The 17,633-nt window shown below is 42.1% G+C and overlaps 1 protein-coding gene across 1 annotated transcript in view; it reads right to left on the bottom strand.

Annotated features, from left to right (window-relative positions):
* The window catches only part of LOC144685615 (uncharacterized), a 449,474-nt gene that overhangs the window by 137,703 nt on the left and 294,138 nt on the right, over positions 1-17,633 (bottom strand). The window contains exons 16-23 of the mRNA XM_078550317.1: positions 16,486-16,539; positions 13,764-13,808; positions 13,277-13,330; positions 10,829-10,873; positions 10,619-10,672; positions 7,998-8,042; positions 7,149-7,202; positions 1,611-1,655 (exon numbers count right to left, since the gene is read on the bottom strand). Of these exons, the coding sequence (XP_078406443.1) occupies positions 1,611-1,655; positions 7,149-7,202; positions 7,998-8,042; positions 10,619-10,672; positions 10,829-10,873; positions 13,277-13,330; positions 13,764-13,808; positions 16,486-16,539 (396 nt within the window). The remainder of the gene's footprint in view (positions 1-1,610; positions 1,656-7,148; positions 7,203-7,997; positions 8,043-10,618; positions 10,673-10,828; positions 10,874-13,276; positions 13,331-13,763; positions 13,809-16,485; positions 16,540-17,633) is intronic.

Raw genomic sequence — 17,633 nt, 5'->3', positions numbered from 1 at the left:
CTTAATCCTCAAAACAATGTGAGGTGTTCTTTCATATTCTTTAGGTTTCCACATGTTTAGGGCCATGGCTGAGCTGAGAGGATCAGTGGCCAACTTACTGCTGGCCCTGTCTGTGACACCTTGGTCCAGCCCCCAAGCTGACACACAGATAACCCAGGGCCCAACTCCCTAATCTTGCCCCATGCTCGTCAAGAACTGTCAGTCCTTCCCTCAGCATCCATCCTGGATGACAAGTCAAAGACCAAGAACCATAGGCACAACTCGGCATCCAACCTCTCCATGGTACAAAGTACAGAATCTTCCAAAAGAACCAGATCGATTTGTCATTTGGTGTCACTTACAAAGGCAATGGTTTTGTCAGCTGGATGTTAAGTAATGGCATTGAGGGCACACTGGTTTATCTGAAGCTGGTATCATTCAGTTTAACAGATACAAGGAAATGTTTTGCCCTGAAACTAATTCTGGGGGCACTCTGGTTAAGTTAATATTTCCACAAAAACAAAATGAAACAAGTACTTTTAAATAAAGTTATTCAAAATCCAATTGCTTCTAGCAAAGCAAACTCTCACGCGCAATTTCCTCTAATATGATGTCTAAATCCCATGGGTTTTTTTGGTTTTCCTACAGGATGCATGAGAAAACAGGAAATCCAAGAGCCATTTTTGTGCAATTCTCATCCACCAGCTAGGCACTGCATGTGGGCGAGGAGCTGCATGTGGGCGAGGAGCTGCATGTGGGCGAGGAGCTGCATGTGAACAGGAAGGTGCATGTGGCACTACTCTCCCAGATTCAGCATATCAGTTAAAGTTTTTCTTTCATTTTTCTCCCCCTCAATAATATCCATTTCCTTCCTCCCTCATCTAAATGCATTGGCTCCTTGCTGGAATACTTGCTGGTCAGTGTTCATATCGAGCCTTGATAGAAAGCAGCCGCTGGCTATCTGACCAAAGGAGATGCCACTGTCCAGCTTGAGCCCTTTAGTTTTCTTGTCTCAGGATTACTTACCCATTATTTGAGTTCTAATAAAGCATTGTTAAGGTAGCATTGTGTTACAAAAAAAAAACGGTGTCAGATGAAGTTTAAAACATTCTCAAAGATGCCTAAGCTCCACAGTTCAGGAAGGTAAAGCTATGTCCTGGACTGGGGATGGTGATCAATTATAAATGATGTTGCTCATGATGTGATAAATTAATTTCTCCCCTTAGGCAGTTCCCCTGAGACTGAGGATGACGTGCTTCCACTCCGGGTCAATGGGTTCTGAGATAGCTGTTAAGTCCAATGCCCAATGTGCAGACTCTGTCACATGTGGGTCAGGTGGTGCTTAAAGGATCGGGTAAATGAGTTGTTTGGAGGTTTATGCACTCTCTCGATGCCTCAACTCTTCTTCTGCATGTTCCCAACCAAGTGGTCTCATTGTGGTTGGTGCCTTGCTGAGTGAACCTTCTCCATTTTGATTAATTAATTTAATTTAGGGATCACTCTGCACCTTTATCTTATAAATAAAAATCACATTACTACGTGCCCATCATTTGAAGGCATCCAGTAATCACATTCCATGACACAAAATTGATTAAATGCTAAATTGTATCGTAATTAAAAATGAGCCTTACTGGATCACCTGGTGGGCCTCTGATACCTGGCATTCCAGTCACTCCCTGAAACAGATATGATCATTTGATTAGGCACAGTTGTAAGAAGCTTATATTAAGAATTCAAATGAACAATGCGCCAGTATCTGTTCATTCATAAAGCAAATGTTTTGCATTTGACCAGTGCTCTCTTATAGGATTGCATCTTCAAGTACAGGTTGTGTTATGCAAGAGGAAGATTACAAATCACCACATTTACTTTGAAAGCAACATATTTCCAATCAAACCAAGCTACTCTATTGTCTGTTTCCTTCTCATGATTTATCAGAACCTTGCACTCACTTATGCTGTAATCCATGACATTTATTGCCCAGAAATGGTCAAAAATCACAATAAAAGTCTATTTATGCAAAGTTGGAATAAGCTCTTCTCCATCTTGCTTTGACAATCTATACAGAAATTACTGCTGGATTTTAACAATGATTGTTTATCTGATAGCTTCCTGGTAAGGTTTAATCTAAAATTTTACTAATTATCATACTGGATATGAAAAGCAGAGCAATGTGTTTGGCTCAAATTAATTTGTTTCCCTATACAAGAATTACAAGGATTGATTTAGTCCTGGGAAATAAGTTGGGACAAATAATTGATGTGAGATCAGGAGAATAATTGGGAAATAATGAGCATAACGTAGTCAATGTGAAAAATAGGAAGGATGAAAAGAGTCAGGATAGATACTAGGCTGGAAAAAAGGCAAAGCACTATGAAATAAAGGAAACTGTCGCAAATTCACTCAGCAGAAAAGTTAGTAAACATGCCAACAGATCATTGGGTTAATTAGTAATCTCATAGTAAAATATCCACTGGGAAATAATGACCATAATACAATTGAATTCCACAGTAAGTTTGAAAGTGACATACCCAAATAACAAACAGAATTAAACAAAGCTAATTACATAAATATGAGAGGAGAGCTGGTTAATGTTGATTTGGCACATGGACTAAAAGATACGGTGGTATATAAACAGTGGGAAACATTTAAAGGAACACATCAAAATGTTCAACAAAAATACATTTCTTTGAAAAACAAAAACTCTAAGAAAAATCCATCCATTGGTTCTAAGGAGGTTAGGATAGTATTAGATTAAATAAAATAAAAGAGATAGCTGCAGAGTTGGTGGTTGTGCTGGTTACAATTTTTAGAAATTCCCTAGATTCTGGAATGGTCGCAGCAGATTGGAAGTTAGCAAATGTAACGCTGCTATTCAAGAAAGGAGAGAGAGAAAGTGGGGAACTACAGGCCAATTAGCCTGACATCAATCATCGGCAAAGTACTGGTATCTACTATTAAGGAAGTCCTAACAATGCACTTAAAAAATCATGGGCAGGATCTTCCGGAGGGCGAGTGGGGGCAGGGCCCACTCGCCGACACGGGATGACGTCGGGTGGAACTCCTGACGTCACCCCGCGTCATTTCCATTTTCAGGTCGGCGGGGGCGCAGTTGAGTCAGCTGCACGCCCGCCGACCTGTCAAAGGCCTATTAAGATCATTGAAAAAGTAATTAAGGTCATTAATGGACCTGCCCGTCCAACCTTAAGGTTGGTGGACAAGCCGGGAGCCATGGCGGACTTTGGAAAAAGCGTGAAACCTCATCCACGGGCGGGATGAAGTTTCATGAGGGTCTTTAAATTTTTAATCACATCTTTCAATAAAAGTTATGGACATGTCGCAACTCTTGTGACAGTGTCACATGAGGGAACATGGCAGGGAAATTTTTTAAACCTCTTTATTTAAAGTTTTAAATCGGATATGATCTCCGAGGCAGCTTTTAGCCTCAGGGAGATCTGTGCGCTCTTCCGCGCGCACTCCTGGCTGAGGGAATCCCCCCCCCCAGCCTGCACAGGGAACGCATAGCGCTTCCGAGTGGACGTCATGCTAGGCGGGCCTTAATTGGCCCACCTACGTAAAATGGCGGCACGTCCCAAATTGGGGGGTGCCGATCTGAGGAGCGCCTGCCCATGCCCACTCCCGCACTTCCCCCCCTCCCCCCCACCAGACAGGGGGAAAATATTTCCCCATAGTTATGATCAGACAAAGTCAACATGGTTTTGTGAAAGGGGAATCATATTTGACAAAATTATTAGTTTTTTAAGTATGTAATTACTGGGGTAGATTAATGAGAGCTTGTAGATGTAGTATACTTGGATTTCCAAAATGCATTTGGTGAGGTGCCTCACAAAAGGTTAACACAGAAGATAAGGGTTATGAAGTTGGGGTTAATATCGTAACATGGATAGAAGATTGGTTGATGAGCAGGAAGCAAAGAATAGGGATAAATGGGGTGTTTTTAAGTGGGCAGGTTATGACTAGTGGAGTGCCACGAGGATCAGCGCTGGGGCTTCAGTTATTTGCAATCTATATTAATGGTCCAGACGAAGAAACAGAGAGTAATATATCTAAGTTTGCTGACCATACAAAGAGAGGTGGGAATACAACCTGTAAGGAAGACACAAAGATGCTCCAAAGAGATATGGACAGGTTAAATGAGTGGATAGCAAGGTGGCCAATGGATTATAATTTGGGGATGTGTCAGGTCATAAGAATAGAACAATAAAAAGTTAGCATGCAAGTACAGCAAGCAATTGTTCTCCTAAGCCAATCTTTACACACACATTTTTCCCTTTTGGCAAGGGAGAGGAGGCGATTGAAGGATTCCCAGGCTGATTATCAGTCTATCAAATCGCATCATGACCATTCCTTCTGTAGCCAACGAGTCCTAGTGGTACATGAACCCAGAGGTAGAAACGCTACCGCTGCATCACAAGGGCTCCCATAGCCAAAAAGCAATTAGGAAAGGAAATGGCATGTTGGCCTTTTTTGCAAGACAATTGGAGTACAAAAATAAAGAAGTCTTGCTGCAATTGTTCAGGATCTTAGTGAGACCACATCTGGAATGCTACGAACAGTTTTGGTCTCCATATTTAAGGAAGGATATACTTGCATTGGAAGCGAAGGTTCACTCGATTGGTCCCTGGGATGAGAAGGTTGCCATGATGCAAGGTTGAGTAAATTGGGTTTATATTCTCTGGAGTTTCGAAGGATGAGAGGTGATCTCATTGAAATGTATAAAATTCTGAAGGGGCTTGACAGGGTAGATACAGAGTGGCTGCTTCCCCTGGCTGGGGAATCTAGAACAAGGGGGCAGGGATCAGCCTCAGGATAAGGGATAACCATTTAGGACCGACATGAGGAGAAATTTCTTCCCTCAAAGGGTTGTGACTGCATGGAATTCACTAACCCAGAGAGATGTGGATTCTCCATCATTGGCTCTGCATAAGGCTGGATTAGACAGTTTAGGCAGTTCATAAAGGGCTACATCAAAGGAGAAGGTTCAATGAGTAGAGAGGTGAAAACTAACACATTTAAAGGGAGGCATTTGATAAAAGTGAAGTTACTAATACTAAAGAAAGGCATGAGGAATATAGAATGTGTACAATTTTTAGAAAGAACATCAAAGCTTAAGAGTGTACAGTGTAGATCCACCAGGATGAGAAACTATAGTAATGAGGAGATTCAGATACTATTTCTACTTAAGCAGACCAGGGACTGAATTTTACACTCTCCCACCGGCGGGTTTTCAGGTGTGGTGGGGGAGTGCAGCCTAAAATTACCCAGATGGCATTCCGACTGCCTTCCTGTCCACCCCAACTCCTCTGCAATTTTATGGTGGGATGGGCAAGGCCAAGGCTGGCCCACCTGCCTTTTCCCCAATTAAGGCCACTAAGTGGATAATTAGTGGCTACCTAATGGCCATTTCCCTCCTGGCTTCAATATTGGGTCTGGTGAGAGGAGTTCAGTATTGGGGGCGGGGGAGGCCTGGAATATCACCATGCTCAGGTCTTGGGCAGAAAGGAGGGGGGAGGGGGCATCCTTCCACAGCCTCCTTTCCACATTGGGCACCCCCACAAGGTCTGCCACCCTATGGATGCTGCCCTTGTCTTTCCATCAAGGCACCAAACCCACTCCCCACCCCCATTGAGCCTCACCTCCTCATGCACCCCCTGCCCACCCCCTCTCTCCACCCCACTGTGAGAGACCCTGCACATAGCCAGTCCTCTACTCTGGAACTTTGGGCAACATCATCACAAATTTGCACTAAGTGCGGTAGCAGGCGGGAAAAAGGATGTTTTACTCACCAGCCACAATGGCGGCTTTTCATATCATATCGCCCTCATCCCACCTCATTAATCATACATTCCCGGGAAACACGCCATTTTGATGGCGGACGGGCTCTTGTTTGCCCGCCCCACCATCACCTTACCGCTTCCTCATGCTGAGTGCCATATTTAAAGTGCAGCTGCGTGCACACTTTTCAGTGCTTCCAGCCCAGGGCTGCTGCACAGAAGACATGGCCCTGAAAGGCAAGATGACTGCAGCCCCCCCAATTCAGTGATGCATCCTTGGAATGCCTTTTGGACAACATGCAGGCCCTCTGTGATGCCCTCCACACCCGCTCTAGCCGCAGGAGGTCCAAAAATCTCACCTCTCCGGCTTGGTAGGTGAAAGCAGTGATGGTCAGTGCCAATACTGTACAGAAGAGGTTGGCCATCCAATGCAGGCAGTGGATGAATGATCTTATCTGTGCCGCTTGGGTAAGGCAACCATCTCATCACTCTAAACTCACATACTCAAGCCCATCACGCACTCACTGCCAGCTCAAGTGATATCATCACTCTCTCTCTCACACACCCTCACATCTCCATCTGGCCTCATCTCCTCTGGAGACTGCCTCCTCAGCCCTCAGCCCTCAGCACCTTGAGACCACTTGCACAGGTTAACACGTGTCCCCGTGAGTGCTGCCTGAAGCAAGGTAGGCAAACAAACTTGGAAGTCCCGAGTGATGTGCAGCTTGCCAGGTGCACGTCCTTCATGTCAATTTGTGAAACACGTCGGTGTGCAATCAAGCCAACACGCTCGGATGATCCAACATAGGAGGATGATTCTGGTGAGCTGGGCTTATAATGATATGAGAAGTGTTACAATGAAGTTCCTGGCATCCGACAGTGGGAAAGACGGCCCGTCATTGACGGGCAGAGCAGGTGTTTGCAAACTGGTTTCATGACGTCATGAAACTTATTTTTGGCCTTCTCGTCATATTGTCCGCACACGCCGCCGAAGACACCTGATGCCAGCGGGTACATAAATTCTGCCCGTTGAATCTTGAGACTGCTTGTAGTCCCAGTCTTGGCCACCACTGCCACTGGTGTTGTTGTGACTGCCGAGCTGCTGGCCAATCAGATTGGCCGGCAGCTCTCTGTGGCAGGACTTACTCCTGAGTGAGGGGCGAATCCTATCTCCAGCCAATTAACACTCCTTGGAGAATTAAATGGCTGCAGGGCACAGACCTTATGGGATGAATGACTTCCTACAGTGAAAATGTTCATGGGTCTAAAATTCAACTTCCTGCTTTGTTAGAAACAAAAACAATCTAAACATTGTATTTACTTTAAGCACTTAAATTGTTAGACATATTCAAGGTGATATTTGTACAGTTTTACCCTTGGACCTTCAGAACCAGGCTCTCCTCTTGACCCAGGTGGCCCAGCTTCACCCTGGAAAACACATTCATAATTACTACCCTCGTACATTTTTGACAATTCCTTTAACATTTTAACCTTGCCTAAAACTCTAGGCTTATAATAAAATTGTAATAGTCATGGTTAAATTAAGTTTTAGATCATGCATCAGAAGTTGAAAGCCATAAGTTTTAATTACAAATTCAAAAGAAATCAACCATAGGCCCATGTATAGGGGAACGGAGTAACAGAATATCGGGCACGACAGCAGCTACAAGATAAAAACCCAAATTAGAACTGATGTCCATTTGGCAACATATGTAAATCAAAGTAGAACCAAAAGATGTAAAGTCAGAGCCATTGGTAAATTGAACATTGACCTTGCATTAAAGCAACTTTATTTTCATTTTACCTCATAGCAACAAATTGGCATTGGTTTTATGAGCTCGATGAGGCAGAAAATAATCTTGAGTGGTATTGCATGGGATGCCTGTTATGCACCCTGACCAATATGCAGCGGTATTGAAGTCAATGGAATTAAATATCTGAAGGGTGGGGAGGGGGCATATAACACATGGTTGTTGCCACACCAGCCATTCTGTCTAATGCCAAGACAAATTTCTACTTCAGTGTACCTCATCCACATTACAGCATAGTGCTCGGCAGTCCAACATTTTATTTTATTAAGAAGTGTCACTTACATTGAATGACTTATACAAGCAATTTAGAACTTTTTTTTAAAGAATCAAGTAGGTATGATTGAATGCTTTTCAGAGGTAGGATGTATTTAGTGGAGAAAGAACAAAAGCTTTTTGACAGTCTTCTACTTACAGCTTCTCCCCTTGTACCAGGAAGTCCTTCTAATCCAAGCCGGCCCTTGGGGGTAAAGAAAAAGATATACGTGTGATCTCATTGACCAACAGTGAGCATTGGAAAGTGACAATTCATCCAATTAGATTTGAACCCAGATTGCTAAGGATCAAGAAATGAAAATACAATGTGCTTACTTGTTCTACCCAGTTAACTTCACAAATGGACCGAGAAATTGAAAACACCATCTCATCCTGGGTCCACAACATGCTAAGTAAACAATTCAAACTTTTACAAAGCAAGCTGCTGTTAGTATTGGATAAGTCAGATCCCAGAGTGAAACCTGGCTTGATAGATCCAAACCTTTTGTTTTTAGAAACAGTGGTGGAAAGTTACTGAACAAATTCACAGAAGTCTGCTGATGAACTTTTAAGACAAAGAATAAAATATTCATTAAAACAAGAAAAAGTTAACTATATTTCATGAGATGAAAAGGTTGGCAAGATCTCAATACAAATAGAAGACGACAATTCAAATTCCCACTATTCCTTTACCCCAGCAATATATTTACAGACACAAACCAGTAATGAGTTACCACCAGCTTGACACAAAGGCTTCTTGCTTAGGTCTCACACAGTTGCACGCGGTTTTCTTCTGGTGGATTCCTGAACGTTCACTTGATGCTTCTCGCCCATCTCGTATCTCTTCCTCAAGACAGCGAAAAACTGCACTCTAAACTCACTGTTTTTTCAATTGCAGAGCAAACAAATGAGTCCCCTAAACTCAGTCTTCCAGTAGCACCTCTCCTAAACTGATCAATTTCCTGAGTCCCATAATTTAATATTCAGTTAATTACTGTCTCACTAGGCTTGCAGATTTTCTTCTCAGGGAATTTCTCTCTGACAAACACACTGAACACACCCTCTCTCAATGCCTATCTTTTCTGTGTTGGTGTCACTGGATCACTGTCACTAGCAACAGTAAAATTCATTTCACATTTACAGCAACTGCAGTATTTTGCTTTTATTTTATTATAACAGTAAAACTTTTCTATTTTTTTCCTGTTTTATTCACTGAGCTTTCAACCCACTTTAACCCATCCCCTTAACTTCAGGGGTTGTCAAACCTCATTAAAAATGTGTATATACAAACAAACCCAAAAGACTTGAAACCTTTAGTCACAAGTCTATCCAGCCACCCAGGCACCAAGGCTCATAGACAAAACCGAAATGAAACTGAAACCATTTTCACCTTTCTTAACACACAAATATATATAAAAATTCAACTTAAAATTATACATTGTTCAGAACAAAACTTATTTTTCTGCTGGCAGGCTCCAGCTGTCCCTTTGAGTACCATTGGTTTGGTTGCCAAATGCCTCACGATACTGACTGGAACATGTTTGGGACATGCTGCAATCATGTGCACTCCAATTCTGCAAATGGGACCTCAAACAGGAATCAGGGCCCCTTATTCACAGGTGAAAATGGCCCAACTTTTGATTTAAGCATGTACCCTGGGTACCTATGGAAGGGCCTTTAACAATTTAGCAGATGGAACATTTCAGCCATGGAGTGTCTGTTTCGTGCTGGCAAAACAGGTGCAGCATGTTTCAATTTCTCACCCACTGTGCCTATTTTTTTAAAATGCCACATGCTAAGATGTTAATTTAAGGCTACAATTTCAAGGTTCACAAACCTCTTGAGCTTTGTGTTCTTAGTTTGACATGATCTTACACCTTCAATTAGGCCAACTGTCCGGTATCCATTATTTGTATTTATGCTGTTACTTCACAGCAGTGCAGGTACTAGGGTATGTTTTGCTGCGGTATAGTGTCAGTTGTACTGTATTCATTTTAGTTGGCATACAATCCACGGCATTATTAACAAACCAAATTTGCTATTTAAGATAGGATAGAAATCTAAGAAACACACCATCTCCTTGCTGGAAGTCCATTGACAATATTCCAGTTCTAATTGTTAGCTTCATCTGTGCTTATATAAACAGTCTTCATCCAAAACATTAAATATTATGCGTTTGCAGCTTCCAGGAATAGTTTCAGGCCAGTGTTTTATGTCTCTGGCACTACATCTGTTCTTATTTTAGAGCATTTACAAGCACTTCTCACACAGTCTTCACTCTATTCCTACTGTCTCCCCGCTTCATTCCCTTTTGGTACTTTCTCTTATTTTTCTGTGTGTGATTGTCATCATTCTTCCTCTATGCTCTCCATTTTACAGCGGGTTATGTACACACTGATGTTCCAGTATTCCAGTGGCCTCATGTGGCTAATAGCATTAACTTAGTAAACCATCAGCCACCCAGCTCAGTGCAACAAGCCTTCTCTAAATGAGAGATTTTAGTTTTAGAGAGCAGAAAGTAAAAGAAGAATGGACCTGCCATGAATGGAACCAGAGAATAAAACTAAGGAGGCGTATCTCATATAAAAGTTGTAGGAAAATCCATAGGTCGGAATTTTACGACAGCGAGATTTTAAGGTCCCGCTGGAGTCAGTGGAGTTTAGAATAGCTCGCCGCATCTTATGGTTCCGTCCCCGACGCAACGGGGCCTTAAAATTCCAGCCATCAATTATTTTTAAATAAATCATCCAAATAATTCAATTAAACTTTGCAGATCCAAACCTGATGTCCCCTCATTCCTTCAGGTCCCCTTCTTCCATTTATACCTTGTGGTCCCTGAAATAAAAATTATATTTCATATGTTTGGTTTTAGCAATTAAAAATAACATTCTGTATGAACATTTGATTGAAGAGAAGGTTCTTTAAAAGTTGAGCCTAAATATTCTTCAGATATACCTTTAGAAAGGAGGCAATCACTAACAGTTACTATACCTGAGGGCCCCTTCGGCCAGGTAACCCTGGCAACCCAATCTCCCCCTGTTGAAAACAGAAGGAAAATAAATATTAATCCGTTTCTTCAAAATACTATCTTATTGAGGTTCTGTAACAACACTGTGGGCAACATAGTGACTGTGGACAAAAGGTAAAACAAGAAAAAACACAGCCTCATTATAATTAAGGTAAAAACGGAATAATCTCTGCAAGTATGGCTGTGAAAATGGCTGTATGGGGTGGAATTAGGAGGAAGCAGGAACAGAGAGAATAGGATGGAGTGGAGGGAATGAATGCACTGCTGAAGAAAAGAATTTTGAGAGATTTTCAATAGCAGGGTGGAGGGAAGTAGGCAGGGAGCTCCAGACGGCAAATATCATTGACTAAAGGACAGGAGTTTTGCGGAGTTGGGGAGGTCTGAAGACCTTTAAAAATGGCTCAGCGGGACCTGATACGGGATTCTCAGCTCCATTCCTGCCACCCCCAATTTTCGGCAGTATGGGATGAGCATGTGGGCTGATGTGGGTCGCGAGTCTGCACCCTGTGCTCCTGACCTGGCCAGCTCCATTGTGGGGATAGGCATCTCCTAGCAACATCCACCCCACCTCCCCAACCCGCAATGTTTGTGGACTCAGGCCAGCTTTTCAAGGACTCATGGTTCATGACCCCTCTGAGGTATTGTGAAGCATAGTCTGGATGAGGGAGCCCTTTGAAAGATAAGTTCAAAATGTCCTACCCATGCCACCTCTGCTAATCTCCACCCACCCCAGCAAGAGAAAGAGCTGGGTGCAGCTGTTTCAATAGAATAATGAATATCTAGGCTCTCAGCAGTCTCTTAGGTCTATTTTGTCATTTGCATAATGTTTAATTATGCAAGATAAAGAGGTGTCAAGTTCTTCTAGTTTCGGCTATTAATATTTTAAAGGTCTGGATGATTGACACTTTTATAGGACATAGTAAAAGTGGTTTCTAAAAGAAATAAAAGACTGTTTTTTAAAAACTATTCCACACATGCCATTGTTACTTTGGGTTCATTGGTTCTGTACAGTGTATACATTGGATTAATGGGCATGGAAGTGCCATAGGCTGGCATGAAGGGCATGAGAGGCCATGGAGAGTGGGTAAAGGGACATCAGTAGCCATGTAAGGGGCATGGGGAGTGTGTGGATTGGATGGGGGGTGTGGGGGAGTGTGAGGGGTGTGAACTAGAGGGCCTAAAATTAAATAAAACAGCTGGGGCAAAGCCCCAGAGCATCAATGGGGGCCTTTTAACCATCCCATCTTGGTACCCGGCAACCCCCATGGCTGCCTCCAAACTGTTTCTGGAGTGGTGGGCCCAAATCCGGTTAGCACCCGCCCACCCCCACTCTTGAAACGAAAATACTGCCTTTACAGCCACTTTCTCCCGAGTTCGGTGCACTGCGCTGGGAAATTTCCTGGCTCCTGCTACCTGCCTCTAGGATGAAAATCCAGCCCTAAATGAAGGACCATGGAGAGCGAAATGGAGGGAGGGTGGATATCTAAGGACACTGTTAGCTAAACAGAGAATCTGTCCAAGAATGCATTGGTAAAGGAAGTCACTTCATTAGCCTTGAATAGCTGTTTTTTTAAAAACGTGTGGTTACAAATAACTCATGGAGAATTTCCTCAAACTGTGCACGTTGTTGAACATTTGCTACCTTCTATATTCTGACTAAAAAGTACCTTTCCAGACTTTAATTTGCATTAACTTGCTGAAAATGTGCACAGGTGGCCAACAGATGGCAGAACTACACCAAACTGGTTCTGGAATTACTTCCAAATTTACATGGAATTTTTAAAGATTGTTTCCTGTGGAAGTCATGTGTTATGTCTTTTATTTTATTCGACTAATTTGCAAGATATAAACTTTAGCATCCGTCTCAATTTGGAGTGGCTCACGTTTTACATTGTAATGTAAAGACTAAAATTTCTGATTAAACTACTGGGAATGCCTGTTTGCCAGAAATTAACAGGTAAAGGAAGCTTTAAAAAAACACAGCTGGGCACAGAAATTAAGCACCGAAGGAGGTGGTTTATAAGCCACTGTGCCCCTGCCTCAGAGCTGCTCTCCTGCTCTTTCCCCATATCTTTCAACATATTTTTCCTTCAAGTGTTATGCTCCTTATACTCATCCCAAGTTAGTGCGTCCTTGTTCACCGACCAGTAGAAATGACCTTTGGTCTTTTAACCTCTCAAATTCTTCTGCTATTTCCAACATTTCTTAGTCTGCCCCTAATGTCTTGAAACTATCACCTACGCTAGCCTTTGTTATCAGGACTGTTCCCTAATTTTCCTGCCTCTGAATTGAAGACCTAAATACTGATCAGACTGCATAACAGTTATCAGGAATCCGAAAATGGTGCAGAACATATTCAGAAAGACATGAATACCAATTAATGCAAAGGCATCAGTGAATGTCTTGCATACCTGAGAGCCATTCACGCCTGGCACACCATTTGGTCCCAGAGGTCCTTCTTTACCCTATGGACAAAGAATGAACATAATGATAAAAGCAAAAAACTGCGGATGCTGGAAATCCAAAACACCTGGAAAAACTCAGCAGGTCTGACAGCATCTGCGAAGAGGAACACAGTTAACGTTTCAATTCTGTCGAAGAGTCATACGGACTCGAAACGTTAACTGTGTTCCTCTCCGCAGATGCTGTCAGACCTGCTGAGTTTTTCCAGGTATTTTTTTTTTGTTAAACATAATGATACTGGATAGTTTAAAGTAAAATGCTATCTTTTCATGTTTCCCTTTAATATAAATAGTACCTCAGAGGATCAAAACAAACTACTGCTTTGGCAGTAGGTTATTAAAACCACACAGAACTTAAATCTGATTTACTAATCCAATGCACATATACATAATACTTTGTACTTTTTATTTCCTTGATATGTATAAACGTACACACCATTAGCCCTGGCAGTCCTGGTGATCCTATTAATCCAAACTCTCCCTGCAAAACAAATTAAAATTAAACAGATGTCATTAGAGCTTATTACCACAGAAATATTTGAGGCATCTGGTCAATTAATTTTTTGTCAATTTTTTTTCCAGTTCCTCTAAAACGAACTTCTGGTACAGGAGATCACATTAAATTGAACCCTAAACATTTTATAAACATATAAAGTGTAAGTTAGGTAAGAAGGATATAGTTAGGCATATTAAGGGCCCAAAGGAAAATCTTAATGTAGAGACAGAGAACATGGGTAATGTATAAAATAAGTATTTATATTTGTTTTCACAAATACATTAAAAGCAGAGAGCAAAGTTATGGATAGGATAGAGAAGGCATAGTAAAAAGATGAGCTTTTCTAAAAGTTGGTAAGTCACCTGGTCTGGATAGAATGCATCCTAGGTTGTCTAAAGAAGCAAAGATAGTAGAGGCATGCGCCACTATCCTTCGATCCATTTTGCATACAGGACTTGTGCTGGAAGGCTGAAGGCTTGATAATATTTTACTGCTATTCAAGAAGCGGGGAGGAATAAACCAGGAAACTACAGGCCAGTCAACCTGGTATTGATTGGAAAAGTTGACATTGTTCTCTTTGGAACAGGCAAAGTTAAGAGGTGACCTAATGGAGGTTTTCAAGATGATGAGAGATTTTGATAGAGTAGATACAGCAAAACTATTCCCTCTGATGAGAGGCTCAATATCAGAGGTCATAGATTTAAAATCACTGGCAAAAGATCTAGATGGAAGACGGGAAGAAATTTTCTCACTCTGAATTGACAGGATCTGGAACACTCTACCTGAAAAGGTAGTGAAGACTGATTCCATCAGTAATTTTAAAAGGAAGTTGGACAGGAATTTGAGGATGAGGAATTGACAGGGATATGGACAAATAGCCAGTGTTTCTGTGACGAAACGTGAATGCTATTTCAAAGAGCCAGCACAGGCTCAATGTGTCGAATGGCCTCCTAAGCTGTAAGTTTCTATGATTCTATGCAAACAATTAAATATTTTACCTGAACAAAAATGGCTTCTTTTCCAGCCTTTATGACACACTTAGGAACATCACACTTTGTAGTAGCCTAAGTTTGTCCAGTCAGATGTGAGGAACTTCAGCAGTGCACATTGGAAAATCCTGATCAATGTGCTGGCAGCAGCTGAGGTCCTTTGCCACTAGCTGTACCCGGGAAATTCAGGCCAATACGTCGGCTTTTGAAATGGTCATCACTGCATATTAAATAGTTCACTTTAATCTAGAGTAGAGGCAGGAGAGACCATTTAAAGTTTCCAGCAGGTGGCTGGAGGTGTGGATGAGACACACACTGTTTTCAGCATTCATCCAGCAGTTCCGAGATACTGTGAGCTAATTTGTCACTGAGTGTATCCTCTTCATGCTTTGCAACAACAAAAAGGAATTAAAGAGAAAGAGAAAGAAAAGAAAAAGCAAGAAGGAAAGAAAGAACCTACATTTATATAGTGCCTTTTGCAATATCAAGATGTTCCAAAGTACCTCACAGATAATGAAGTACTTTTCAAATATATTTTCTGTTCTATTGTTGTACCTGACAGCCTAACAGCAGTGAGGTAATGGCCAGGACATTAGTTTTAGTGATATTGGTTGAGGGATAAATATTGGTCACAAGACCAGGGAGAAATTCCCTGCTCTTCTTCGAAAGAGAGATGTGGAGTCATGGTTAACACCTTATCCAAAAGACAGGTCCACGAACAGTGCAGTACTCTCTCAATGCTACACTGTAATATCAACCAAGATTTTGTGCTCAAGGGCAAGGTTTTGTGTTTGGGGTGCAGACCATCACATCAGCATCAAATGCAGGTCCTAACCCTGCACTGTGATTTTCCCTAATGCCAGTTAGTGGATAGAGGGCATGCTCACCTTGCAATTAAGCATGGCAAATGGATTGTCAAAGCTGAAGGACCAAGAGCAGGTTCTACAGCACGGAAGAAGCTGCAGTCTGCCATGTAGGCAAGGGAGAGACTGGATCCTCCATCTTGAGGTGCCCTACCAGCAACTTAAAAAAAAAAATCAGAAAATAATATGGCCACACCTGCCAGGCCACCATTGTGGCCAGATAGGCAGTGGGGGAGGGGAAGGGGCCTCAAAGGCATCTGGGAGCACCGGTCCCCAAGTCAGGCAGCTGCCGTGCTCCTGATGCCACGGAAGGTCTTTGAAAATTCCAGTCGGCCTCTCATAATTGGCTCTATTTAGCCTTTAAATTAGCTTAACTAGCTGCCAGCCACTTGTGGGCAAGTAGCTCTTCCACCCTGAATTGTCCTCCAGCAAAATGGCCCAGGGGTGAGATGCACCGGCAAATCAGCATGCTGGCCAGCGGCGCAAAATTACCTACCCATCTGCCTTTGTTCTCACCCTCATATTGGGCAAAAGTCCTGTCTCAAATCTCTGGAGTGAGGTTTAATTCCGCAACCTTTTGACAGGGACGAGAACTATCACTGAGCCAAAGCTGAGACTTAAGCCTCAAAAATACATATTCATCCACAAAAATACACCTCCCACAGCAGAACAACAATCTTCTAATTAAACCCTGTTATAATTTTAGCTGAAATATGTTAATCTAACAGCTTTAAATAAAGAAAAGTTACTATAATAACATTCTCATTTTGAAAGATACATCGATCTGTGAGAATTTGTAAGGATACTCACTGGGCGGCCTCTGGCTCCCTGTAATCCTGGAATTCCTTTCAAACCCTTGATACCCTGAAATCATTACAATATGGTATTTGATCAATGCTAAAAATAGATTCATTTCATGCTGCTAAACTAACTAACTGCATGGATTTATCAGAACCTATTCAACCATAGACAACGTGTATATCAAGCACTGCAGCTCACTGTAACATTTAATGCATAAAAAGTAGCCATTCTATTAATGTTAATGTCCCATTTCAAAAGAGTGACTGTGATGGCTAGTTACAATTAACCACTGTCTACCGGAAGCTGGCTCCTTGCACTGTTGTATGGAAAAAATGTAAAGAGTACTGATTTATAGGAACAAAGAGAAACTGTAAATTATAAATACTATATGTGAGGGACTAAGATCTCACCCTGTATCATTTTTTAATAAAATATATAGAGATATGCTCATTGTTTTCTCTAAAAATTTGGAACTGGACAAAGACCTAAAACGGCTGAATTTATGTCTGTCTGTGACCCCCAACAAAAGAAGCTACCTGGCAGTATCAGGGAAACTTGCACATCGTTATCCCTGAACAGCCACTAATGACCCCCTGTAGGCTGCATAGATCAAATGCAAAAGAGTTATACAAAGGCCATCTGCATTTCATAACCCAGGCTGGCCAACAGGAGTCATCTGCTAAGACAAAGGGCCCCGCAATCTTTCTTTCAATTCTTAAATGGTGAGACATTTAACAATCTTGGGGACCCAGATGAAGGATATACATTCTTTGTCAAAGACAGTGTAGAGAGGTGGGAGCCATGTGACATGACTTCTGGCTTGTGGAAGCAGTAATATTGCCTTGCTGAACTACAAATTCTCAATCTGATTTTTTACCACCTGACTAGCAGCCTCACAGACAAGGAGTTCTGGCCCAGGTTGGAAGCCTGGCCCCATCTACACTGCTTCTGCTGGAAATTGGGTATAATTGCCTACAAGACTGATTCATCTCTATCTCAGCCTATTTCGTGTGAAGTCAACACCACCAGAAAAGTGAATTGTACAGCATCAGCTTTTAGCCCACCAACCTCCATGAAAGAATACCTCATTGGACTTGGATTCTGGACTCTGGAACCCATGTGACCCAATATTTATTTTCTCCACGATCTCTGAACTG

This window comes from Cetorhinus maximus, chromosome 10, assembly GCF_964194155.1.
Source record: "Cetorhinus maximus chromosome 10, sCetMax3.hap1.1, whole genome shotgun sequence".
Taxonomy (NCBI): Eukaryota; Metazoa; Chordata; class Chondrichthyes; order Lamniformes; family Cetorhinidae; genus Cetorhinus; species Cetorhinus maximus.
The sequence above is the reverse complement of the archived record's forward strand: the minus strand, read 5'-3'. Positions and strand labels throughout refer to the sequence as shown.